This window comes from Sciurus carolinensis, chromosome 13 (assembly GCF_902686445.1).
Source record: "Sciurus carolinensis chromosome 13, mSciCar1.2, whole genome shotgun sequence".
NCBI classification, from domain to species: Eukaryota; Metazoa; Chordata; class Mammalia; order Rodentia; family Sciuridae; genus Sciurus; species Sciurus carolinensis.
Genome location: NC_062225.1, coordinates 49,423,649 through 49,449,687, shown reverse-complemented (window position 1 = coordinate 49,449,687; position 26,039 = coordinate 49,423,649). Strand labels below are relative to the sequence as shown.

At 35.4% G+C, this 26,039-nt stretch overlaps 1 protein-coding gene across 1 annotated transcript; it reads left to right on the top strand.

Moving 5' to 3' along the window:
* Positions 1-25: 25 nt before the first annotated feature.
* Erlec1 (endoplasmic reticulum lectin 1) lies at positions 26-23,145 on the top strand. Its single transcript, XM_047521855.1, has 14 exons — positions 26-356; positions 6,687-6,791; positions 7,926-8,006; positions 8,566-8,643; positions 8,777-8,840; positions 9,580-9,614; positions 11,556-11,779; positions 11,861-11,990; positions 14,647-14,808; positions 15,639-15,698; positions 19,939-20,063; positions 21,635-21,712; positions 21,949-22,024; positions 22,893-23,145. Exons 1-14 carry the CDS (start codon positions 195-197, stop codon positions 22,962-22,964), a joined length of 1,452 nt encoding a protein of 483 aa, XP_047377811.1. The 5' UTR covers positions 26-194; the 3' UTR covers positions 22,965-23,145.
* Positions 23,146-26,039: the final 2,894 nt, after the last annotated feature.

The window sequence follows — 26,039 nt, the reverse complement described above, 5'->3', positions numbered from 1 at the left end:
AACGGTGGCTAGAGGCCCAAGGGGGCGGAGGCGGCGTTGCCGGGCTCTCCGGAAGAAGACGTGGCGGCGGTTGGGTCCCAGGCTCCCAGGACGCTTTGTAGTCCCGCCGCCTCCTCCTCCACCTCCTCCTCCTCCTCCTCTTCTCTTTGGGCAGAGGAGGTTGTGGTGGCGGCTGGAGAAAGCGGCGGCGGAGGATGGAGGAAGGAGGCGGCGGCGTGCGGAGTCTGGTCCCGGGAGGGCCAGTGTTACTGGTCCTCTGCGGCCTCCTGGAGGCGTCCGGCGGCGGCCGAGCGCTTCCCCAGCTCAGCGATGATATCCCTTTCCGAGTCAACTGGCCCGGCACCGAGTTCTCTCTGGTCAGTGCCCTCGCGAATCCCGCAGCCTTCTCTCGCCTTTCTGACACTAAGGGTTCGACCCCATCCTTCGGTTTCCTTTCCTTTTCCCCCCGCAGAACCTCTTCTTCAGGCGCTTACCTTCCTCAAATCCAAGTTTTCTCTGCCCCGCGTTCATACATCCATTCATTCATACAGCACATTATGTGGATGTGCCCTCCTTGCTAAACGTTAGCGATCCAGCAATCACTTGCTCTCCCTTTTTTTAATCCTGCCGCAGCAGACCTTGCTTCCCAACACTCCCGCCGTGTGGAAAAAGCTTTCTTATAATCACGTCAGGCACACTTCATCTTTCCTTTGTGGGATCAACTGCAGCTCTTCCATCATCAGCAGCCTTCCTTCAGGACACAACCCTATCGCAAACTCAAGTTCCCTCTCCTTTTCGTTCTTCCTGTCTTGCACACCCAAACATACACAAACGCACAGCTCCAGAGGAACCTTCTCCCCTACAAGTTGTTTCCTAAAGGGCCATTTGGCAGTGAGATGTTAACAACCCTCTATGTGAAATACCCTTTGCAGTTTTACGACTGTTATTTAAGATCTCATAAGATGAGATTTTATGATGAATTTTCATACAGTGAAGCACATGTTTATAACCCTACTGGAATGAGAATTCCTTTTGGGGCAAGTGGACTGTCTTCCTGTTCACCTGTAGCTACTATAGACCAATAAAAATTGTGCTCCTGTGACACCGTGTAGTAGTTAATTCATTTATTTCCAGTTGAAGTCCCGGAAAAAGCTGACGTTTAAAAAATTCTTATTACCTGCAGTCATTCAAGTTGGGAGACTGTTTCCTTATATTACCCTGTTACTGTTTCATTGAGACTTTAATAGCGGTACTATAATATCAAAATAGGATTTACCAAGTTAAGAAGGGCAGTATAGCTCAGTCCTAGAGTGCCTAGCATGCACAAGGCCCTGGGTTGAATCCCCAGCACTGGAGGGGGAGGCATTATTTACAAGGCAAATGTGTTCATTACCACTTAGCTTTCTATTTGCAAATTTCATTTTTGCTTATACTGTATTTCACACTTGGCTTGTTTCTCCACCCTTGTGTTCAGTCCTAGTTACTCAATGATTCTCAAATTTACCTAGATAAACATTTAACTGAAAAGTCAGGTTTATCTTTGTATTAATGCAATAAAATATTGATATTCAGTATTAAAAGACGTTTATAAAATTTTGTTATAAATCAGATACAACCTTAGGAGGGTTGGGGTGATAATACTTTAGTCCAACCTTACTCGTTTTTTTCCAAAAAGCACACTTGGAATGAACATGATAAATGTTTAAAGAAAGTCATTAAAATTTTTTATTCTTCTACCCGTGTTTGAAAAAAGCATGCTTATATGCAGATCTGAAAACTTACTGACCCACGTACGTGGATGACTAAATCTAGCCTTTTTAGAGGTTACTACCAAATTGTAATTCAGTTTTCTTTATGGAACTGGTGTTTGCTGGCTGAAAAAAGAATTATGGAAAATGATCAGTCATAGTGTATGCTATACCAATGTTTCACGTGTCTATCAATTTTATTTTGAAATTTTGTTTTTGTTTTTCTTTGGCAATACTGTATAATCTAAGGTGGACACATTTGAGGACTTGGGGTTAAGTCTGAGTCATTTTAAGAAAAATCTAGAGACATTCATCTGTGAATGTGGCAAAATGTCTATAACCCTCATGCAGAAATAAACCTTAAGAGTTATTATCATAGGTCTTTTGAAATTGTTTTAATATTTTTATTTAGTTGAACAACTGCCGTCCTCACCTGGTGCTGCCATTTTTTTTTTATGGGCCAGTTGGTTGGACATTTATATATAACTAAGCAGCTGTATGAACTAGGATAAGGTCCTTTGCCTCTCTACCATCTGAAATTGGAAGAGACTGGATTAGAAGATTTTTTTTTTTAAGCTCTAAAATTCTCATCTGCTTTAAATTATGATCCCATCCAGATATATCAAAACAAATGTTTTATAATCTTGCTTTCATATTCACTTAGAAACAGTATTAAGCACCAAAATAGTGTAAATGTTTTCATGTTTATAATAACTAATAATTATGATATACTTTACTTACTGGTTTTTAAGCATTAACTTTTTGTGTATATATTTTTCTTCTGAAATTGTCATCTCTGTCATTAACGTATTCAAATTTTTGTTATTTCATAGAATTCATGGATTTCATCAAAGTAAACCACAAAATAAATCTAACAGTTAATATAGAGTGTATTTCTATTGAAAAAATTCCCCGAGCACTAGCTAAGAATGTGACAGACCCTGTGGATAATAACATTTCATATATATTGACAGGTTGTGTCACTGACTATATTTTACATCCTATCTCAGGAAAGAAATTTTCCTTCTAATCCTCTAGCATTCTTGATCCCTACAGACCATGTCAAACATGAGGAATTTCTCACATACAAAAGTTTTAAAAGTTACTTTAAAGTACCCCACTCTTTTATTAATTTCACCATATTAAAATTTGATTTTCTATTAAATCACTAGTATATATACCACTTACATTGAAGATACCATCTTTTAAGTTATATAAAGTTTTATACTATCCATAATGCTATACATTTAGAATTTTATTTATTTGTTTATTTATTTATTTATTTAGGTGTTAGGGATTGAACCCCCAGTGTTGCTTTACCACTAAGCTACATCCCCAGTCTTTTTTTTTTTTTTTTTTTGGTACTGGGGACTGAATCCAGAAGCACTCAACCACAAAGCCACATCTCCAGCCCTTTTTTGTATTTTATTTAGAGACAGGGTCTCAGTTGCTCAGGGCCTCACTAAGTTGCTGAGGGGCTTTGAACTCATGATCCTCCTGAGCTGCTGGGATTACAGGCATGTATCACCACACCCGGCCCCCAGTCCTTTTTATTTTTTATTTTAATGCACAATCTTCCTAAATTGCTGAAGATATCCTAGAACTTGCTGTCCTCCTGCCTTAGCCTCCTGAGTCACTGGGATTATAGGTATGTGCCACTGCACTCAGCTATAAGGAGGCATTTTAATAGTATATCATAAAAAATTTAACTTAGAAAATCACAGCATAGTTTTTTTTTTTTTTTCAGTAATTTCTATTACCAAAAAGTAGAGTAGTATTGATTAAAACTATACCTTGTGATCCCAAAATGTGACTCACTATTTCAGCAAAGAGTTTTCAGGCGGAATTGCTATTTGGTAAATTTTATTGAAGAGAAAAATAGCCCTTCCTAAACTAATGAAAGATAAATTGTTGCATCAAGAAATGTCCTCCTGGTGCTGGGGCTATAAGATACTGTGTCCATCTACAACTAAAAGAAAAAAAAATTTTTTTTTAAAGAATGTCTTCCCTGCTGAGTACAGTGGCACATGTCTGTAATCCCAGCAATTCCGGAGGCTGAGGCAGGAGGAGTGCAAGTTCAAAGCCAGCCTCAACAACTTTTCAGACCCTTTCTCAGAATAAAAAAGGGCAGGGAATATGGCTCAGTGGTTAAGTGCCCCTGGGTTCAATACCTGGTACAAAAAAAGAAAGAAAGAAAGAAATGTCTTCCAAACCAGGTGTGATGGCACATACTTGTAGTCCTAGAGACTCTGGAGACCAAGGCAAGAGGATTGCAAGTTCAAGACCAGTCTCAGCAATTTAGCAAGACCCTGTCTTGAAATAAAAAATAAAAAGGATGCCAAAGTGGTGGCACACATCTATAATCTAAGCAACTCTTGAGACTGAGAAAAAAAGGATAGCAAGTTTGAGGCCAGCCTCAGCCACTTAGTGAGGCCCTGTCTCAAAATTAAAAAGGGTTGGGGATGTTGTCCAGTTGCAAAGCACCACTGGGTTCAATCCCCAGTTCCAAAATAATAAATAAAGCAAAAAGGGCTGAGAATGTGACTCAGCAGTACAGTGACCGGGGTTCAGTCCCTAGTACTACAAAAAATAAAAGAATTGTCTTTCTTTGCTAGAGTTCCAAACAAGCAGTTCCTTTTTCCATTATTAGCATTGAGATGAACATTTTAGTAAGCCAGTCAATACTACTATCGAATTCAGCTGTGAAAATCAGAGTTGCAGGTACTTCACAAATAGACATACATACATTTAAGTCACTTAACTTCTGTCTGCCTTCACTACTGTATAAGAATGATTTGACAAGACTCAGGTCTTCCATTGCTAAGTAAATGGAAGTCATGCTTTGCACAGCTGATCATGTATTCTGGAATTTTGGGTTTTTTTGTTTTGTTTTGTTTTGTTTTTTTGTACCAGTGTTTGAACCCAGGGGTGCTCAACCACTGAGCCACATCCCCAACCCTTTTTTGTACTTTATTTAGAGACAGGGTCTCACTAAGTTGCTTTGGGCCTTGCTGAGTTGCTGAAACTGACTTTGAACTTTTCAATCCTCCTACCTCAGCCTCCCAAGTCCCTGGGATTACAGGCATGCGCCACCATTCCCAGCAAATATTATGTCCTAACAGCAAATTGTTGGCCCAAATGAATATAAGAATTCCTTCATCATCAATTTGGCTTTGCAGCTCTTACTTCCCAATTTCTCTGATTCCCTTATCTCCTACAATGGTCTTTTAAACAATAATCCTTGACCATAAAACAGAAGTCTATAAAGTTAATAAAAACTGATGTGAATATGTTTAAACAGTTATAAGCACACAGAATATGGAGACAATCCACTTGGCTTCTCTGAGCTCTGCTCCTTCTTGCTGTGTTACCTTGGACAGATTGTTAGTGCTCTGGCCTCTGGCCTTTCCTGTTGAAATGAATATAATGATTGTTTTGAGGATTAATAAATGTAAATGTAATAAATGGTACAGTCAGGGTTCTGCATCCATAGAATCAGCCAACCTTGAATCAGAAATATTCAGGGGAAAAAATGGATCTGTACTGAACATGTATACAGACTTTTTTCCTTCTTATCATTCCCTAAACAATATAACAACTGTTTACTTAATGTTATAAGTTATTTAGAGATAATTTGAAGTATAAAGGAGAATGTTCAGAGGTTATGTGCAAATATGTGCCATTTTATACAAAGGATAGAGCTAAGGCTGCTTTTTTTGTTTGTTTTATTGTCTTGGGAAAACATTGCCTTTATTCGCATTTGTGTTGAAGATAACCTACATTGGTTCCAAGTAGTACTCATTTCACTGTAGTTTAGAGTTGTTATGGTTCAACTAGAAAAGAATAGAGGTACTTAAGAAATAGTTCTTTCCTTCCATACTGTAAGAAGAGAAAAGTCAAGAGAGAATTGAATTATCATGGAATATGTATCAGAAAGCAGAGCTTTCTTTTTAGTAAAATACCATCAGCTTTATTAATTGAAGTGTTCATTTGAATTATATCAGTTCATATGAACCAATGTGAATTTGGTTTTATAGTGTAGAAAACTTTAAAGACAGTTTCATTGATGTGTGCCAGGAATAAACAAACTACAGCTATTGTACTGTCCCACCATCTGGTCTTAAAATGTTTTATTAGAACACAGCCATGCCTATTTGTTTACATATTATCTATGTCCTTTGTTGCTAAAGTGACAGAGTTATAAGAGAGACTATGTGACCCACAAAACCTAAATTTTTATTAACTGGTTCTTCATAGAGGAAGTTTGCTGATTCCTGATAAATATGTTAAGAAGTTAGGTTAGCACAGAGGATCTATAGTGATTGTTCTTTTTACAGAAATTTATTTATGGATAAATTTATAAATTCTCCAAATATGAAAAATACTATATTACATTATATTCACATATATCATCCAATAGAATTCAGAATAAAGCGCATATAGATTATAATTGCTAATAGAAGCAATAAAGTTATGGTGCTTCTGTGAATGTTCATGTCTCTGGCTCAGGGTGTAGCCCAGTAGTTGATAAGTGATAAGCATATATGAGGCTCTAGATTTTTCTCCTGTTATGTTGTAACATCAGGATAAAGTTTGTTACTTAACGTTGTAAGACCGTTTACCCTGCCTTTGAAAATGTGTGTTAAAAATCTCTTGAGCCACATAAGCCCAGTGACTCAAGAGGCTGAGACAGCAGGATCACAAGTTCCAAGGCCCTAAGCAACTTAGACCCTTTCTCAAGATTTTTTTAAAAATCATAAAAATAAAGGACTGAGGATGTAGTTTACTGATTAAGTGCCCCAGGTTCAATCCCTAATTTAAAAACAAACAAACAAAAAAAAAACCTTCTGTTTGAAATGATAAATTAGTTTGAGGAACTTTTGTTTGATACAGTAAACTTATTTGATACAATAAAATTTAACTGGGGAAAGTAGTGTTTATTTTTTACTCTATTTCTAGCCCACAACTGGAGTTTTGTATAAAGAAGATAATTATGTCATCATGACAACTGCACATAAAGAAAAATATAAATGCATACTTCCCCTTGTGACAAGTGGGGATGAGGTAAGCTTTTATAAATATATTGATAATTCCTGTTACCAAAGATATTTACTCAAAACATTATAACCACGTACTTTAAAATAGAATAATGCGATTTCAGTAATTCTGTTTTAGCATGAAAGTCTATTTCACTTTTATTGTTCCTGAATTCTTTGATTTTGCAGTTCCTTTTGGAAAAATTAGTAGTCATTTATTAATGTCTTAGATGAAAATTTAACTCTACACTTGCTTTCTTTTCTAGAAATGAGGGTTTTAAAACATGATATAATTTTAAAATTATATATGATAGTTTTTATAAAGAATTTCTTATAAATAAATATATAGGTACCTTATGCTTTCTCACTACCTTAGCTCATGCCCTTTTCTTTCTCCTAAAATGCCCTAACTGCCTCTTATCCATCCTTCAAGGCAATGACTTCTTTCAAGATGAAACAGGAGAGGCAGCATGGTAAAATGGAAAGGACACCAGCCTAGGAGCCAGGAGGCTGAGGTATAGGCTACAGTTAGCTGTGGAACCTTGAACAAATTTGAAACTCAATTCTTCCACTCTATAAAATTATTAAGCCAATTATATAATATTTTTGTGATCTGTAAAATAGAAACATTAAACTCAGTACTTTTAAGTTTTGTTCAGATTTGAAATCTGTCCAAGACACCTGTTTCATTTTGTTTAAAATGTCTTTAAGACACAAATATATACATACATAACCACACACATATACATGGCATTCAAGTCTGAAATGTAAAAATATAGGAAACCAAAAAGTATCTTAACACTCTCCAGTGTATTTTACAAGATTCAAGCATTCTAAGACTTTTTTATAGCTAGAATTTGTTTATTATAGCACTTAAAATTTCTGAATAGGTTTGTAAGAATTATTCAGAAAACTGATACTTAAAACCTTTTTTTAAAAGATGAAAGATGAAAGCTATGGAAGATTCTTCTGTGGCTCCATACTTTATACTTCAATTCATTTGAAAGAAGTGGCATACTAGAGGATCTTGTTAAAGATTTTGACTTTTTTCTTCTTTTATTTCTAAGCATTTGTGATTTAACCAGTGAGTTAATACCCAAACAGCAGAGTTGGTTGAAGTTCTAGAAAAAATTGTAAGTATTAAACTCTAGTTCTTTCTTAGGAAGAAGAAAAGGATTATAAAGGCCCTAATCCGAGAGAGCTGTTGGAACCACTATTTAAACAAAGCAGTTGTTCCTACAGAGTATGTATTTTATGTTCATTTGATAACTAGAAAATAAATTTCCAGCAACCAGTAGACCCTTGAAATTATTTCTGCATTTTCTTTTACTTTGTTATATCAAATTTTAAGTTAGTTGCTAACCAAAATTATTACTTAAATAGAATTTTCTTCATTTAAATTCCTATACTGTAGATGCAGCAGATTCTCAATAATACCAATATCAAATCATCATTTATCAAACTACTTTGTTTTTCAGTTCAAAGGTAGTTTCCTTACCTAATAGAATTTTATTAAAAATACTAATTATTATTTTTAAGGTATGTAGAAAACTATCCCTAAATCAGGTAGTTATTATAGACTCAGGTATAGTCTAGATCATTTCCTTCACATAATTCTTACATAGAGCTAATGAAGTAATAGACTTGAAAAATTTCACATTTTTCTGAGGCATAATTTTAAGTGTAATTTAATGAAACCTTACTGTAAATCTTGGGGGAAATCTACTACACTTAAAATATCAAAAAGTAATTCAGTTGAGTTATATGACTTTTATACATTTAAATATATTCATCTTTCTTAGATTGAGTCTTATTGGACTTATGAAGTATGTCATGGAAAACACATTCGACAGTACCATGAAGAGAAAGAAACTGGCCAGGTATGTTTTTTCTTCAAAACATAAAGTGTAGAACATGATAAAATGAGAAGTTTCATAATGAAGTTGATAGTTTTAAAGTTGTATCCTGAAAAATGTATTTGCAAAATACTTACTGTATTTTTTTTTAATATAGAAAATAAATATTCATGAGTACTACCTTGGGAATATGTTGGCTAAGAACCTTCTATCTGAAAAAGGTTGGTCTCTACACAGTGATTTGATAGTAATTCTGGCATTTTGTTTAACATTAACATTCAAATTGAAATTTAAGAGATATTCTTGGAGACTGAATTTTAAAACACATTTCTGAGCTGTCCCTTAGAAAACTTTTTTGAGGTCTTCGTTTTCATTATTTTCTACTTTGACAAACATGCTTTTTTCTACTTATTAATGAAATTTTCAAAATCTAGTAGAATATTCATATTAGTGTTACATAGTGTTAGTCTTTTGCTTGTTTTCAGCAGTGTTTTTATACATAGAAATAGATGTATCCCTTAAATGTTGAAATATTTACATTATTCTTTGTTACTCAAATTGGTCAATTAATTTAACTTTTCACTAAGATAAAATGCTTCAAAAGAATATTATTGTGACCAGATTTTCTTCATGAAATTGATTATTTCCTAGGCAAAGATGTAAAGATTTGATGAGATTGTCCTTTCATACAAAAACTATTTCAAGGAAACTGAAAGTAGGAAGACAGAGTTGGGAATGTAGCTCAGTGGTAGGGTTCCTATGTAGCATGTGCAAGGATCTGAATTCAATTCCCTGCATCACCAAAAATAAAAGTAATAAGACAAAAATCTTATGTATACTTTAGATCTTCTTCACAAGGAAGCTTAAGATTATAAAATGGGTTAAAAACCTAGTCATTTGTATGTTATACATGTTACTGCTCATTCTTTACATTTATCTTTCTGTTATATTATTCCACAGAACAAGAAGGAGAAGAAAAAGAAAAATCTAATGAGGCAAGTGACAAATGTTAATTTTTCACTCTTAACATTCATTGTTTGTGAAGTATGGATTTATACAATTTAACTGACATTAGATTATAGCCTTTACTTCTTTATCTATGAAGCAACAAGGATTAGGTAAAAGAAAATATACAAAATAATTGATTTTTCTGAGAAAAGTTACATTGTGATCCTTCTGTTTACTTCACTTACCTAAATCTATCAGTGATGTATCTAAGAAAGATTCTGTAATACCAGTATGTCACTTTAGTGCTTAGCAGTGGTTCCCTCCACTTAGCATTGAAAACAGGTATAGGCCAGGTGCAGTGGCCTTGTATTCCCAGTGACACAAGAAACTGAGGCAAGGGGATCACAAGTTCTAGGCCAGTCTCAGCAATTTAGCAAGGCCTTTTAAGCAATTTAGTGAGACCCTGTCTTGAAATAAAAAAGGACTGGTAAAGCACCCTGGGTTCACACACCCCACTACCAAAAAAAAATTACAGTAAGAGCTTTTGTATTTTCTTCTCCCATCTGCTCCCCATTTCTTATAAAACGGATAAACTATGTATGTAAATAACAAACTACCAGACAGCAAGTATCTTAAAAGCAGAATCTGTTTTTTATCTTTTCACCCCATAGTGCAAAGCAGATCAAATATACTATAGGTACTTTATAAATGTTTATTAAATAAGTGGATAAATAATGGCAAAAAATAGGATTGTTTAAAAAGAATGATTCCTCAAAGTGCCTAATCACAATTTTGTGTGTGTGTGTGTGTGGTGCTGGGGATTTGAACCCAGGGCCTTGTAGCTTATAAGGCAAGCACTCCACCAACTGAGCTATATCCCCAGCCCCCCTAATCACAATTTTTAACTACCATATAGTTCAAGGAGTGCTATTTGAATCCTGTTTTAAAAGGTTTTAATTTGACATTCTATCTGAGATAAAATATGAATTTGCTGTGACTCTGAAGGATAGAAAGATGGAACTCAAAGTATGAAATGATAAAGGAAAAGTATGAAAAGGGTAAAGGCAGAAAACTACTATTAGTTGAACCCCAGTTTATAAGCCAAACACTACCAAGCATGTAACAAAAGCTAATGTTTAATTTTCCCAACAATTATTTATTATTCTATTTTTATAAGCCATAGAAAGTGAAATTTAATCAAATTCATAAAGCTAGTAAGTCAGTAAATTTAAAATTTCAAACCCAGGATTTCTAATTTCAGACAGTGGCATACAAGGAAATCTCAAAATATTTTTCCCAGGAAACATTTATTAATTTATTTTGAACGTGGCACTGGACCAAAGGGATGCAAGATGAGATCCCTTCCTCTAAAGTGCTTACTCAGAAATATTATTAACAAATCTTTTTAAAGTTCATTATATTAGATTCTTTTTGTGTACTTATAGAGTGAAGTATGGGAGATAACTCTTTAATAAACCTTGTCTTATTTTAATTTTTCTTTCGCTTGACTTGAATAGATATAATTTAGAGTTAAAGTACGGTTTTAGAAGATAATGTTTTTACTCTCTCCCCCAAATTTTTGATAAATAAACCTTCATACTCATAGAATCTAAACTCTCAACAGCCATTCACTGTAAATCCAGTGAAGAAAGCTACAAACAGCTCAGTGTATAGTAAGGTCTTACATTGTATCATTAAGGATAACTCATATTAATCATAATCTTGTAGCCCTTTATATAATTGCATATTAAATTAATATCAATTTTAGCATCAAATGATTTTTCTTTTTGCTGTATTAAATTACATACTTGTTCAAATAAGAACTTAGAAATCAAAACATTAGAGGATGAACTTGGAAAATACAGAAATGTTACCTTTCTGTTTATAAGTAAAATGTAGTTTTCTTCCTTTAGTATATTAAGTGCTTCTTCCACCTTCAACCCCACCTCAATTTCTAATGAAAAGTCTTTTATACTCTCTTTTTTAAGATTCCCACTAAAAATATCGAAGGTCAGATGACACCCTACTATCCTGTGGGAATGGGAAATGGTACACCTTGTAGTTTGAAACAGAACCGGCCCAGATCAAGTACTGTGATGTACATATGTCATCCTGAATCTAAGCATGAAATTCTTTCAGTAGCTGAAGTTACAACTTGTGAATATGAAGTTGTCATTTTGACACCACTCTTGTGCAATCATCCTAAATATAGGTAGGATGTGCATTTAATATTTTAAACACATGCTCTAAAGTATTCTGTGCTTTGCTTTAATGCTTTGTTCTTACTGTATAGGTTCAGAGCATCCCCTGTGAATGACATATTTTGCCAATCACTGCCAGGATCTCCATTTAAACCCCTCACTCTGAGACAGTTGGAGCAGCAGGAAGAAATACTAAGGGTGCCTTTTAGGAGAAGTAAAGAGGTATGAGAATTATCTAATGATAGCTTCTCAGTGCTTCCTTTTCCAAATTTCAGAACATATATCAATATTTTGATGATTCCTATAATATAGTAGTTACAATATATTTTAGCACAAATTTTTAATTTTCAATTCCTTTCATTGATGTCAGTTCTTTTCCTAACTCTTACATTTTTCAGGAACTATTTTTAACATTCTCTTATAGTCAAAATTTCATAATATTTTAATGTTTAATGTCCTGCTCATTGTTGTTAGTTTAATTTTGTAGGTGGTTGTCCCATCTTAACCTCTTGGAAAAATAGACCACAGCCCTATGTCCACCTTCTTACACTGTTTATTCTTTAGCTTATCACTGTTCTTTCGCTACTTCCATATGCTGCTTTCCCCTTGTGATACACTATCTTCACTTTTCATCCCTTTTCACTTTTAGACCTAGCCATGTAAATTTTCAGTCATTTCACACTTACCGTTTTTTTTCTCTTTCATATTGATCCTTTTCTTATGTTCCCCATTGCTTTAAAAGCACCAAGTTCTACCCAGTTGAACAAGCCAAATACCTCTCATTTTTTTAACCATCTCTTCTTTTATCTCTAACTCTAATCATTCACTAAGAGCCATCAGTGTTGTCTTCTAAATGCTCTTCAATCCTGTCAGTAGTTCAGGACCTCATTTCCTTGGTCCAGAAACTGGTCTCACATATCCCTTTCTAATCCTTCCCACACAGCTGATGAAATGCTTTTCCTAAAATGAGCTTCGATTATGTGTTTAATCTTTGGTGGTTAACATGATTTAGACCTAAGGATAAAATCATTGTTTATGAAATGCATGCTTCTTTGTGATTTGGTCTCAGCCTTATCTTTTATCACCATTCACTTTATCCCAGATGTTTTAAAGAGTTCCCTGTAAGGATCATGTTCTTTCTGGCCCCCTGCCTTTGAAGATACTGTTTTCCTCCTTTGTACTATTGCTTCCTCCCTTCCCTCCCTTTCACCTTGAAACTTATACAAGAAGAAGTAATTCCAGTGCTACTTTTTTTGGAATTGAGCCAGTATTTCCATTGGATTACTCCAAGAAAAGAGGAATTTTTATCAGTCCTTTATTATAGCACTTCCATGGCAAAATCTGGTTGTTTTACATGTGCTTATTACATTAGACTAGAGAGCAAAAGAAAGTATGCTTTCTTTACTGTGGGGTTTCTAGCACCTTGCAAGATGCCAGGTATGCTATGGGTACTTAACAGTGGTTTAACTAACCAGTACTTGGCAGCAAAGGCCTATTTCATCCCTTCCTCTTGAATACTTTTTGCATCATGAATACTCTGACCAACACTGTCAATCTGATGAAAAGAAAAATGATCTTAACATTAATTCCATGGTTTGCTTTGGAGGATTATATTGAAGATTTGCACTAGAATTCTCTTCTGGTCTTATAGTGATGTAAATACTGACAGACGCTTAAAACTTAACCCAGTCCAAATGCTCCACAAATCCCAACTTTAATTACTGTTCCAGGAAAAAAGCTCATTTACTTTTCTTTGAATAAATGTGTTTAATCTGTCAGTTGAAAAAAATGAATATTTTTAAAAAGCCTTCATAGATGAAGCTGGGCACAGTAGTGCACCCCTGTAATCCCAGAGTCTCAGGAGGCTGAAGTGGGAGGATCACAAGTTCAAGACCAACCTTGGCAACTTAATGAGACTCTGCCTCAAAACAAAAATAAAAAAGGGCTGGGGATAGTTCAGTGGTAGAGCACCCCTGGGTTCAGTTTCCAGTACCAAAAAAATGTTTTTACTTAAATAAAAATAAATCTAAATAAATACTTAAAATATGATTACATGGGGCTGGAACTGGAGCAGAATAGTAGCATATGTCAGACCCTGAATTCAATCCTCTGCACCAAAATAAAAAATGATCACAGCATACCTTTTCTTAATACCTATAACTTAAGTTCCACACTGAACTGAACTGTAGTTCCCACCATATAGTGCCTCCTTAAGTTTTGAGTTTTAAATAGTATAGTCAAACATCTTTCCTTTTACTTCGTCCTCAAGTCCTCATGCATGTACACATAGGCATAAAACATATATACAGATATAGACACAAATCACATGTTTTAAGAATAGGTCATGTTTTAAGAATTGATCAAGGGTTTTCTCTTTGTGAAATCTTTCTGTTTCAATCCTTGGTCAAACTCCATTTGATTCTTCCCTACTAAATTTCAGGTTCCCCTACTAAATTACCAGGTTCTTACAATTTAGTAACTGTACCTAACATTCATATTCATTCTCAACCATCCCATCTTTACCCTGTTTATTATTCTTTTACCCTTAATGACCACTTCTTCAAAACTAAATGTAATAACACAAAGCCTAATAAGTATCAAAGTACCTAGTAAGAATAATGAGACAAAATATATGAAATGGAAATTATCCCTTTATGTTTGGAATAGTCTCCATATCCCTAACTGGTAGATGAAACTAACATTTATATACCACTTTTTCTTTACTAGTAAGTGTTGCAAAGTTCGTTTTCTTGAAACACATTAAAGTAAGTAGAACTCTTATTTTCCAAATGTGCTACAGTTTAAAAATAGTAAGTTATAAATGAAAAAAAAATTAAGTGTGGTATAAAATCTCTTAAACATGTCTGCTTAATTTTAGGAAGAGCTGCAGTCAACTAAAGAAGAGAGATTTCCAGCAATCCACAAACCTATTGCTATTGGCTCTCAGCCAGTGCTCACAGTTGGAACAACCCACATATCCAAACTGACTGATGACCAACTCATAAAAGAGTTCCTAAGTGGTTCTTACTGCTTTCATGGGGTAAGACATGGACCTTCAGTTGAAAAATTTATCTGACAACTTTTACCTATCAGTTACTTAATCAGTGGGCATTAGCAACACTGAAAAAAAGGTTTATGTCAGCCAGGCACAGTGGTGCACAGCTGTAATCCCAGTGGCTCCAGAGGCTAAGACAGGAGAATAGTGAGTTCAAAGCCAGCTTCAGCAACTTAGTGAGACCCTAAGCAACTCATTGAGACCCTGTCTCTAAGTAAAATACAAAAAAGGGCTGGGGATGTGACTCAGTGGTTAAGTGCCCCTGAATTCAATCCCTGGTACCAAAAAAACAAACAAAAAAGGTTTATGTCTACAGAAGAATGGCAGAATCCTCTGTTGGATTCTGATGGACATTTCTCTGTGCAGTCTCATACACCACATCTCTATTATCTAATCCATTACCAATATAGTCTCCTTACTCAGGGTAAAACTTGACCTTTCCTATGGCAGTCATGTATGATTCTAGTTGATTGCTGGAATGAACATCAATGACTTTATGTCCTACATTTTGGTTATGTAGAGATCACAATTTAAACTCAAGTTAACATCTACCTTTACAAAGGTAAACTTTTGTCCCTGCACCAGTGGGAAATACATTTAAAAGTGGAATTTTTGTTTCATCTTATTTACTAAGGCATTGCAGCATTTATTCTTTGTGTTTATCTTTTCTTATTTCTAATTTTCAACCATATTATTGCTATTACAGGTTGTAAAAATTACCTGTATTTCCATGACTATCATGGTTAGTGTTAAGTCAGCCCCCAATACCCCTTTCTCTGTGCATAATTTTATATACTGTGTTTTCTTTCCTTTAGGGTGTTGGTTGGTGGAAATATGAATTCTGCTATGGCAAACATGTGCATCAATACCATGAGGTATAGAATAGCATTTATATATCATTCTACCACTAGATTAAAGGAGTTTTTTTTTTGTTGTTCTTGTTTTTTAATGCTAGGGACTGAACCCAGGGCCTTATGCATGCTAAACAAGCACTATGCCCCTAAACTGCTTTTCCAGCCGTAAATTAAAGTTTTTAAAATCTTTTGTAGGAAAAATGAGAGGCGAGGCATATAGGTGCATGCCTGTAATCCCAGCTACCCAGGAGGCTAAGATAGGAGGATCATAAATTTGAGGTCAGCCTGGGCAACTTAGCAAGACCCTGTGTCAAAATGAAAAGGGCTAAGGATGTAGTCAGTACAGCCCCCCTGTGTTGAATCCCTAGTACTATGGGGAAAAAAGAATAAAGGAGGGAAATTGATACTACTTTTAATTATGAGATGGCTTTAATATTCATATACTAACCAAAGCATCACCAAATTTTGGAAAGTAAAAAACCTAATTGTAACTAAATCAGTTTTCTTGAAGTGACATTGCTTATTAACTATTCATATTCTTATATTACTATGAGCCTGGTAGAATGATAAACTGTTGTATCTGTTCCTCCTTAGCTTTGATCAAAAAATTAATCATTCATATAATTCATCTTTAAAAAGTGAATGGCAAAATAGTATATTAACCATAGAATTTGCCAGTGTCACATACCTATAATCCCAGCCACTCAGGTGACTAAGGCAGGAAGATCACAAGTTTGAGGCAAGCCTGGGCAACTAACCAAGACATCTCCAAATAAAATTTTAAAAAGGTTTGGGGATATAACTCATAGGCAGAACACTCCTGGGTTTAATCCCTTGACTACACATACACACACACATAAATAAGTAAAACTGGGTAAATATAGCAAGTTTCTCAGCTAAAAGAAGATACCATTTCATCTAAGTTTGAAGTGTTTTTAAGATTTACATGTAGCTGGGCATGGTGGCACATGCCTATAATCCCAGTGGACTGAGAGGCTGAGGCAGGAGGATTGCAAATTGAAGGCCAGCCTCAGCAACTTAGCAAAGCAATAAACAACTTATCAAGACCCTGTCTCAATATAAAAAATAAAAAGGGCTAGGGATGTGGCTCAGTTGTTAAGCGCCCTTAGGTTCAATCCTGGTTCCAAAAAAAAAGATTTATATATATAAGCTTTTATTCTTCCTTTTATTTATTTTTTTTAAAAATAGTATATTCTCCCACATTGATCCATCCTGCTTAAATTCTGAGATTCAAGCTCCAATAATTTTGTCATTGTCGTATGTTGTTTGTTAAGATAAACTGGCAAACATTGAAAATAAACTTTTGTGTGTGTGTGTAGTGCTGGGGATTGAACCCAGGACCTTGTGCTTGACAGGCAAGCACTCCATGAACTGAGCTATATCCCAAGCCCCGAAAATAAACTTTAATTAATAAAATTGGCCTCACCAGGCACATTGATACACACTTGTAGTCCCAGCTACTAAGGAGGTTGAGGCAGGAGTATCGTAAGATCAAGGGCCAGCCTCAGCAACTTAGAGAGATCCTGTCTCAAAATAAATAAAAAGGTCTGGGGATGTAACTCAGTGGTAGAGCACTTGCCTAACACGCACTTGCCCCTGGGTCCAAGCCACAGTGCCACAAAAAAATTAACAAATAAATATTAGGCCAGGTGTGGGATGGCACACCTATAATCCCAATGACTCAGGAAGTGTAGCAAGAGAATCACAAGTTCAAAGTCAGTCTCAACAATTTAGGGAGGCCCTGAGCAACTTAGCAAGACCCTGTCTCAAAATAAAAAATAAAAAGAACTGGGGATTTTGGGGATATTGCTCAGTGGTAAAACACCCCTGGTTCAGTTCCCAGTACGTACATACATACATACATACATAAATATTGACTTGGCTGCTCCAAAAGGCTTTTTCGTGCCTTGAAAGATATAATAATTAGTAATTTTAAAATATTGTGTTTTCCCATACAAGATGTTTTAAACTGATCTTAAATTCCAAGAAGAGCTGGGAATGGTGGCACATGCCTATAATCCCAGCCACCTGGGAGACTGAGGCAGGAGGATTGCAGTGTCAAAGCCAGCCTCAGCAACTTAGCAAGGCCCTAAGCAATTTAGTGAGACCCTGTCTCAAAATGAAAGATAAAAAGAATTGGGGATGTAGTTCAGTGGTTGAGCGCCCCTGGGTTAAATCCCTGCTATAAAAAAAAAAAAAAAAAAAAAATTCCAAGAAGGATCATACTGGGACAGATCAATTCACCTTCCACATTTAAATTATCCAAAACATATAAAGCATTTGAAAGCTATTTTTTCTTCACTTAAACCTGAGAAGTTTCATTTAAACATTCTTTCCATTTATTCTTGATTTTTCACAATTGTTTTCTTTCTAAAACCATTTATTACTACAGAAAAAGAATAAAGTACCATTCAACTATAACCCATATAATACTCAATGAATTTTTTAATTGAAGGAGTATATGCCAGAAATTTAAGATGAAAAGTTAATTTCTTCTCTGCCATCCTCCCACTTCCCCAAAATAACTACTATTAGCATTTTCATAGTTAACTGTCTACAGGAAAAAAATGCAGACACTTAAATTTTGGTATAATATTTCTATTTCTGCAGCAGGGATTATGCACTACTTTGTGCTTTTTCTTTTCACTTAGCATCTTAGAGATCTTTTCGTGGGGCTAAAGTTGTGTCTCAGTGGTAGAGCACTTGCCTGGCATGTGTGAGGCCCTGGGTTCAATACTCAGTACCACATATAAATAAATAAAACAGATCTTTTCATGTCAGCAACAACAAATCTCATTCTTTAAGTTCATTCAGTTTTGTAGCAATAGTGATTTAGTGAACATTTTTATATAGTTCTGTTGCTGTACTTTTGCCTGTATATTCTAGCAGTGTACATGCTAGGTCAAAGCATATGCACACTGAAAAATTACTTTCCAGAAGATTAGCAGTTAACACTCACAATAAAATGATGGTTTTCACATACACTTAACAACACTAGGTTTTATCAAACTTAATTTGACCAAGGTCATATAACCTAGAGTTTTCCGAGGGCATTTGCTAGGTGCTTTGGGAGATAAAAAAAAAATAATAGTTACTAATAAATACAATGCTTACCAGGCTTGGTAGCACACACCTTTAATCCCAGCAATTCAGGAGGCTAAGGCAGAAGGATGGCAAGTTCAAGGATAGCCTCAACCATTTAGTAAGATCCTCAGCAACTTAGTGAGACCCTGTCACAAAATTTAGAATTTTTAATAAGACTAGGATGTAGCTCAATGGTAAAGTACCCCTGGGTTCGGTCCCCAGTACCAAAAAGTAATATATGGTGTTCACTTTATGCTGGGCACTAAGAACTTAATGAATATTATCTCATTAATCCTCATAACAAAGGTATTATAATTCCAGGATGAGGAAACAAAAAAGATAGTTCAGTAACTTGCCTAAAATCACATAGGTAGTAAATAAATTCAAACCCAAGCAGTTCTGCTCCCTATCCAACCTCTTCAACACTTCATTTTGCTGCTCTAATCTCTGTCTAGGAACTTACAATCTAGTTACTGAAAAAAATAAAATGTATAATAGCTGTATCTTTCATTAGGCAATAAATTGCCTCTATTAGAGTAGTGGTCTTGCCTGTTTCATTTGCCATGGAAAGGGTTTTTCATTCTACTAATGAGGAATATATTGTTGCCTGACCTAGAATATGAAGGAAGAAAAAAGAGAAAGGCAAGGACATAGAAAGAAGAAGAAGGAAGAAAGAAGGAAGTCTACATATAAGATACATATAAGTACCCAGTATTTTAAAAATAACAAAACAAGATGGGGAAGAATCACAGTAGTATGTGATTGTATAATCTAGGTATGAGAGATTACACTTTTGGTTATGGGGAAGGGGTTCTAGCAGTGAAAATGTAAAGAAATAATCTGAAGCCAAAAAAAACTCTCCAGGAAGGACTTGATACAACTGATAGATGGAAGAGAGTAAAGATATGAGAGTCAAAAATAGCTACATCTAGAGTTAGCCCAACTAGAAAGTGGTTATCATTATTCAGAGAAACAAAAAATGAAGAAGACAATTTTCTGCTCACTGAGTTTGACTAACATCATTGCATCTAAGTTAAATATCCTGTGTGCAGATGAAAATAAGGACTAGGCCCTGTAAAAGGGTCAGGTCATCAGCATAAATGTTTATTTGATGATGTCAGGCATGCATTATCATAAATATTTTTTCATGTATTAGGACAAGGATAGTGGGAAAACCTCAGTGGTTGTGGGGACATGGAACCAAGAAGAGCATATTGAATGGGCTAAGAAGAATACTGCTAGAGCCTATCATCTTCAGGACGATGGTACCCAAACAGTCAGGTAAAGACATTTGTTTGTCTTTGCACGTGAGTAGACATTTTAAAACTCAGAACACTGACAAACATAAAAATATAAACACATAAGTAAAATCCTAGGTCATTGTTTTTTCAGGGGTCATCTTTTAGATTAGTTTCCTTTTTGTGGAGAAACAACACTGTTTAATAGTTAAGACCAGAGTCTCTAGAGCCAGACTACCTGGACTTAAATGCTGGCTGGCTCTTCACACTACCTTAGGTAAATTACATGATCTTGTTAAAGTCTCATTTCTCTTATCTGTCTCATTGTATTTGTTTCATATGATCCTTATGACATTAAGTGAAGTATTTTGCGCAAAGGGCAGTGCCTGGCAAGAGCATGCAGTAAACGTAGGCTGTGATGGTGGTAATATGCTAATGAGAGTGGCAGTGGTGTTAGTGACATTTCCATTAGAACTGAGATTATTGTAAAGTATTTGCCTCTTCCATGTGTAATGTTTACCTTTATAGGTTATTTTATTCAATTATTCTATTTAAATACACTCTGGAATTACCCTTTGTCATACAGTTTTTATAACAGTTGAAAGTAATTGAACAGTAGCTTTTTTTTAAACTACCTCATCTGTCTCTTGGGCTGTGTGGGTATATTTTATATAATAAGTAAATTAATCTCATTTCCCAAGGAAAACTAAGCTTTAACTTTTCTTATAGTTTCTTACCCAGTGAATTTTAAATTTTTTGGCAACAGAGCAAGCACCGGGTATCAAACCCAGAGGGTTCTACCACTGAGCTGCATCCTCAACCCTGTTTTTATTTTATTTTGAGACAGTGTCTCCCTAAGTTGCTAAGGCTGACCTCAAATATGTGGTCCTCCTGCCTCAGCCTCCCAGACTGCTGGGAAGCTGCATGTACCACTGTACCTGGCTTAAATACTCATTCTTGGTTCTTCTCAGATGACACCTTTGTATGGTATTGAGAGGTTATTTTCAGAATGTTGGTTTTCAGGCAATCCAAAATCAATGTTAACAAAATTATGAAATAGACATTTAAATACTCTAATATACTCCATAGTCTGTTTTATGCTTATATGTGTTTCACGTAAAAATAGTTTATGGTATCATGTGCAACAAATTTTGAAGCATAGGAAGGTAAAACTAACAAAATCAAATCTTTTCTTTGGATATTGCACATTTGAGATTTATAGCTTGGCCTACCTAGGCTTGCCTTTTGGATCACCTGCAGTACAATATTTTAATGGAATGAGCTTGATGGAGAACAAAAAGAATTGTTCCACAAAACCAACAATATAGCGGGTTGGGAAAATGGATAACTTTTTAAAACAACTTTTTTTAAGGGGATCTAGCCTTAACTATTTATTTCAAATACTATACAAATTGAATATATTATTATTAAGACAATATACAGTATCTCTAACTTATATTCTCCTTATAGTATCTGTAAGACTGTCCCTGTAAAAGAACCATAAAAACCCTAACCATCTTCTTATCCTACCTGTTACAGTTATTCCCTACCCATTACTATTACTGAATAATGAGATTTTTAGTTTAGTAAAGCTTGTGTGTTTCTCAAATTTAGGATGGTGTCACATTTTTATGGGAATGGAGATGTTTGTGATATAACTGACAAACCAAGACAGGTGACTGTAAAACTAAAGTAAGTTGAATTATCAAATCATGCTTTATACCTTTATCTTTTACCTATGTCCTACAGAAAAAAGTTTTATATAAATATAAAATATAATTATGAATACTTACTAAATTATATTAGTTGAATTACATGAAATTATACTGGTTCACTTGAATGGATCTTTGTAGGTTAAGCTGATAACTATTAAAAATAATCTTACTTTGTATCATTTGGGCAGTACCTTAAAGTACTCTCTGTTTCAGGTGTAAAGAATCAGATTCTCCTCATGCTGTTACTGTGTATATGCTAGAACCTCACTCCTGTCAGTATATTCTTGGGGTAAGTAAAAAGAAAATAATCAAAAATTCTGTTTTGGGCCACATTTTAATTTTTTGCATTAAGTATGGAAAGGACTTCATTAGATTCCAAGACTTAATAGATAGTGCCCATACTATTTCTGTAAGATCTGACATGTCTTATTGAGGCTTAATTTACATCAAATAAAATGCATAGATCTTAAGTGTTGAATTTGATGTGTTTTAACATATACTGTCACCCAAAACAAGGTATCTATCACTGAAGAAAATTCTCTCATGTCTCTTTCCAGTAAGCACACCTTATCCCCCTCTCCAAAAGATACACCTTTCTAATTGTCCCCCCACGCCTACTTGCTGGTACTGGGGATTGAACCCAGGACTTCACATACTAGACAAGCAGTCTAGTCTTTTTTTGAGACAGGGTCTTGCTAAATTACCCAGGCTGGCCTTGATGTGATCTTCCCACTTTTAGTCTCTCAGGTCACTGGGATTATAGGCATGCAGCACCATGCCCAGCTTCATCATATTTTTTATAACTATTATAACTGATAATTTCAAGATCTGGCCCATCTTTGAGTTACATTTTTCTTTGCCTTTTAAATACAACTGATTATTTTTCCATAGTATTCTGTCATTTTTTACATATAAGATCTAGCTGTGTATTTCTCTCTTATTCCTGTCCTTTTTACCTTTTCTCCCTTGCCTTATTTACTTAAGAAATAAAAATATTTTCTCCACCTATCTCATATTTTGTATGAATGACTAAAAATTGTTTTAATTTTGTAGATATAATGTTAGATGGTTTAGTCAAAATAAGGACTCACATTTAGCAGAATAATACTGAATAAAGCGTTCAACTTTTTAATGGCTTTGATGTTCTTTTTCTTTAGGTTGAATCTCCAGTGATCTGTAAAATATTAGATACAGCAGATGAAAATGGACTTCTTTCTCTCCCCAACTGAAGGACATTAAAGCTGAAGGAAAAAAAGATCATTGAAAGTCATGATTTCTTTCTGACCATGTGTCTCATTATAGCGTTCTCAGCCATTGAACCTCATCTAAAGGATCATATAAAAGGACTCTAAACCACTTTGTGAATATGTATGTGTATATAAGAGGTTATTGATAAACTTCTAAGGCAGACGTTTGTCTCACTTTTTTCATTTTTGTTGAGTCTTATGAATGGATTTGTGTTATGTCTTTGCTTGGATGATGTGATTCTGAAATAAATCTCATCCAAGCAATATAGAGTCCAGCCCATTCAAGTGGTATAATGGTTGTACTTATTGAAAGATTTTAAATAATAGATGTATTATGTAAATTATGTATAAATAGCTAATGAAGTAAAGATAATGAAGAAAGATATTGATAGGAGGTTGTTTAAATGAGAGATCTTGTAAAATATGTAAATTCTAATGCCTGAAATCCTTTCAACAAACTTTATATAGCAGCTGCTCTCTGCCAGGCATTAAACTAGAAAATGGGCACATAGTAGTCTCACAGGTAAGTTTTCTTTACCACTGTTAATCTAAAGAAACTTAACTTGTGATAGGTTACTTCTCTCTCTCAACTTTTATCTATTTCTTCATCTTGAGTGTGTTTACTCCCAGAGTATCTGGTGTAGACAGCTGATTAATCTCTGAATTAGAATGATTTACTCTAACAAAACACACTGTGCTGGCTATCCATTTACTTGTCCACTATAAACTTCAGATCTTAGGTCTGGACAGTTTTATAGCACAATATTTATTTTAAAGTAAATAAAATGTCCACAAGCAGTGTCGTCATGTAATGAATGACAGATTATTCAGTTCCTTTCTTTTCTTTATTATCCCATTGCACATATTTTGAACATGTGTATCTGAACAAGGACAAAAAATGGGGATAAGAGACTGGGGGTGTAGTTCACTGGTAGAGTGCCTGCTTAGCATGTATAGCCCTGGGTTCAGCCTCTAACACCAAAAAAAAAAAAAAAAGCCAGATGCAGTGGCACACACCTGTAATCCCAGCAACTGGGGAGTCTGAGGCAGGAGGATTGCAAATTCTAGACCAACCTCAGCAACTTAGACTCTAAATAACTTAGCAAGACCCTGTCTCAAAATCAAAAATAAAGAGGGTTGAGGATGTTGCTTAGTGATTAAGCACTCCTGGTTTCAATCCCGAGTACCAAAAAAAAAAAAAAAAAGAAAAAGAAAAGAAGGAAAAAGTAGCCATAAAATACTTTACTTAAATTCCTCCTCAGTATTTCTGACTAATGATATTTTAATTTTTAAAAGGTTAATTAATATAATTGACTATTTTAGGGTTATTTGTAGATTTTAGTGAAACAGCACAATACAGAAAATATGCGCTTTTTTTTTTTTTTATGGTTGTAGATGGACAGAATACCTTTATTTATTTTTATGTGGTACTGAGGATGGAACCCAATGCCTCACACATGCTAGTAGCTCTAATTTAAAGCCCAGCCTGCGCTTTAAATTGAGACCTAAGCACAGATTCTCTTTAACTTACTATGTATAAGCTAGGGGGAAAAATAACTGTACACAGCATAGAACACTTGAGGTCACCAAAATGTATGGTGTTTTTTTTTTTCCTCCAACATCAGCAGTGTCATGTAATTCAATTCTGGCTTTACTAGGACTTCACATCAAATCTCATAAGTGAAAGGGCTTGGTCCTCCAAGACCATCCCCACTTCAGATGCCAGTTGCAAGTCTGGACCTCTAGTACTTTTGACCAACCAGCCATAAATCAGGTTCCCAAGATCCCCTCCTTAGGCTCAGAAGTTTGCTAGAATGGTGCACAGAACTCAGGCAAACACTTGGTTTACCAGTTTGTCCTAAAGGATACAACTTGAATGGTCAGATAGAAGAGATGCATAAAACAAGGAACAGGGGTAAGAGGGACACAGGCTTCCAGGCCCTCTCTGGGTATGTCACCCTCCCAGCACCTCCGTGAGTTCAGTAATATGGGAGCTCATCAAACCTCAAGAGTTTGGGCTGGTTGTATTGCTCAGAGGGAACTCACCATGTGCAAGGCCCACAAAAAACAAGATCTCAAGAATTCAGAGTTTATAGAACTTAGTCTCTAGACTCCTTCCCGGCCTGCCGTCCCCTCCACTCCCCCCACCACAGTGTAGGTGGGTCTGGAAGTTCCAACCATCCAATCGTTCTTTCTGGTGAATAGTGGCATCATTAGGCTATCTAGGAGTCTCACTAACCTCATTAGCATAAACTCTAGTTTAAGCCTAGGGAGCTCCTTGTGAGTAACAAAAGATACTTTTTTTTTCTTTTTGGTACCAGGGATTGAACTCGAAGGCACTTAAACAGAGTCTCACTCAGCCCTTTTTATTTCAAGACAGTCTCCCTAAATTGGTTAGGTAGGGCCTTGCTAAATTACTCAGACTGGCCTCCAACTTATGATCATCCTACCTCAGCCTCCCAGAGAGCTGGGATTACAGCATGTGCTATCACCGCACCCAACTAACAAAAAAATACTATCACTCGGGAAATTACTAGGGTTTTAAGAGCTCTGAGACAAAGAACAAGTATGTTTCTTATAACATCTTAACTATGTGAGCCTGGACAAATCAGTGGAGCCTCTTCAAGTTTCACTTCCTCTTGTAGAGAGAATACTTACCCAGCACCTCAAAGAATAAATAAAGTGGTATCATTTACTAACTTTATGTAAAAAGCCTAGTCCATTACTTGACCCTAGATTCCTAATAAGGATTAACTTCCTTCCTAAACCTGCCATTGTTTCCCATACCACAATAATATCAAAGACCAAAGCTATTGACTTGCTCAGTTTTCCAACCATATCTCAACTTAAAAAGAGGAATTTTTTTTTTTTTTTTTTTTTTTTTTTTTTTACTCAGATTTGAAGGTTTCATCCATGGGTAGATGACTTGTTGGGTGTTAACACTGTGAAGTGTGCACATCGTAGCATGACGAGGGATAGCAGGTGGCAGAAGAAGCTTCTCACCTCAACCGTGACTGGGAAACTAAGGGAAGAGGAGAGGTCCGGATCCCAATGTCC

Coding starts and splice junctions, on each gene's coding strand:
- Erlec1 (XM_047521855.1), top strand. CDS start 195: ATGGAGGAAGGAGGCGGCGGCGTGCGGAGTCTGGTCCCGGGAGGGCCA. Junction 357..6,686: donor CCGGCACCGAGTTCTCTCTG/GTCAGTGCCCTC, acceptor CTCTATTTCTAG/CCCACAACTGGAGTTTTGTA. Junction 22,025..22,892: donor CCTGTCAGTATATTCTTGGG/GTAAGTAAAAAG, acceptor CTTTTTCTTTAG/GTTGAATCTCCAGTGATCTG.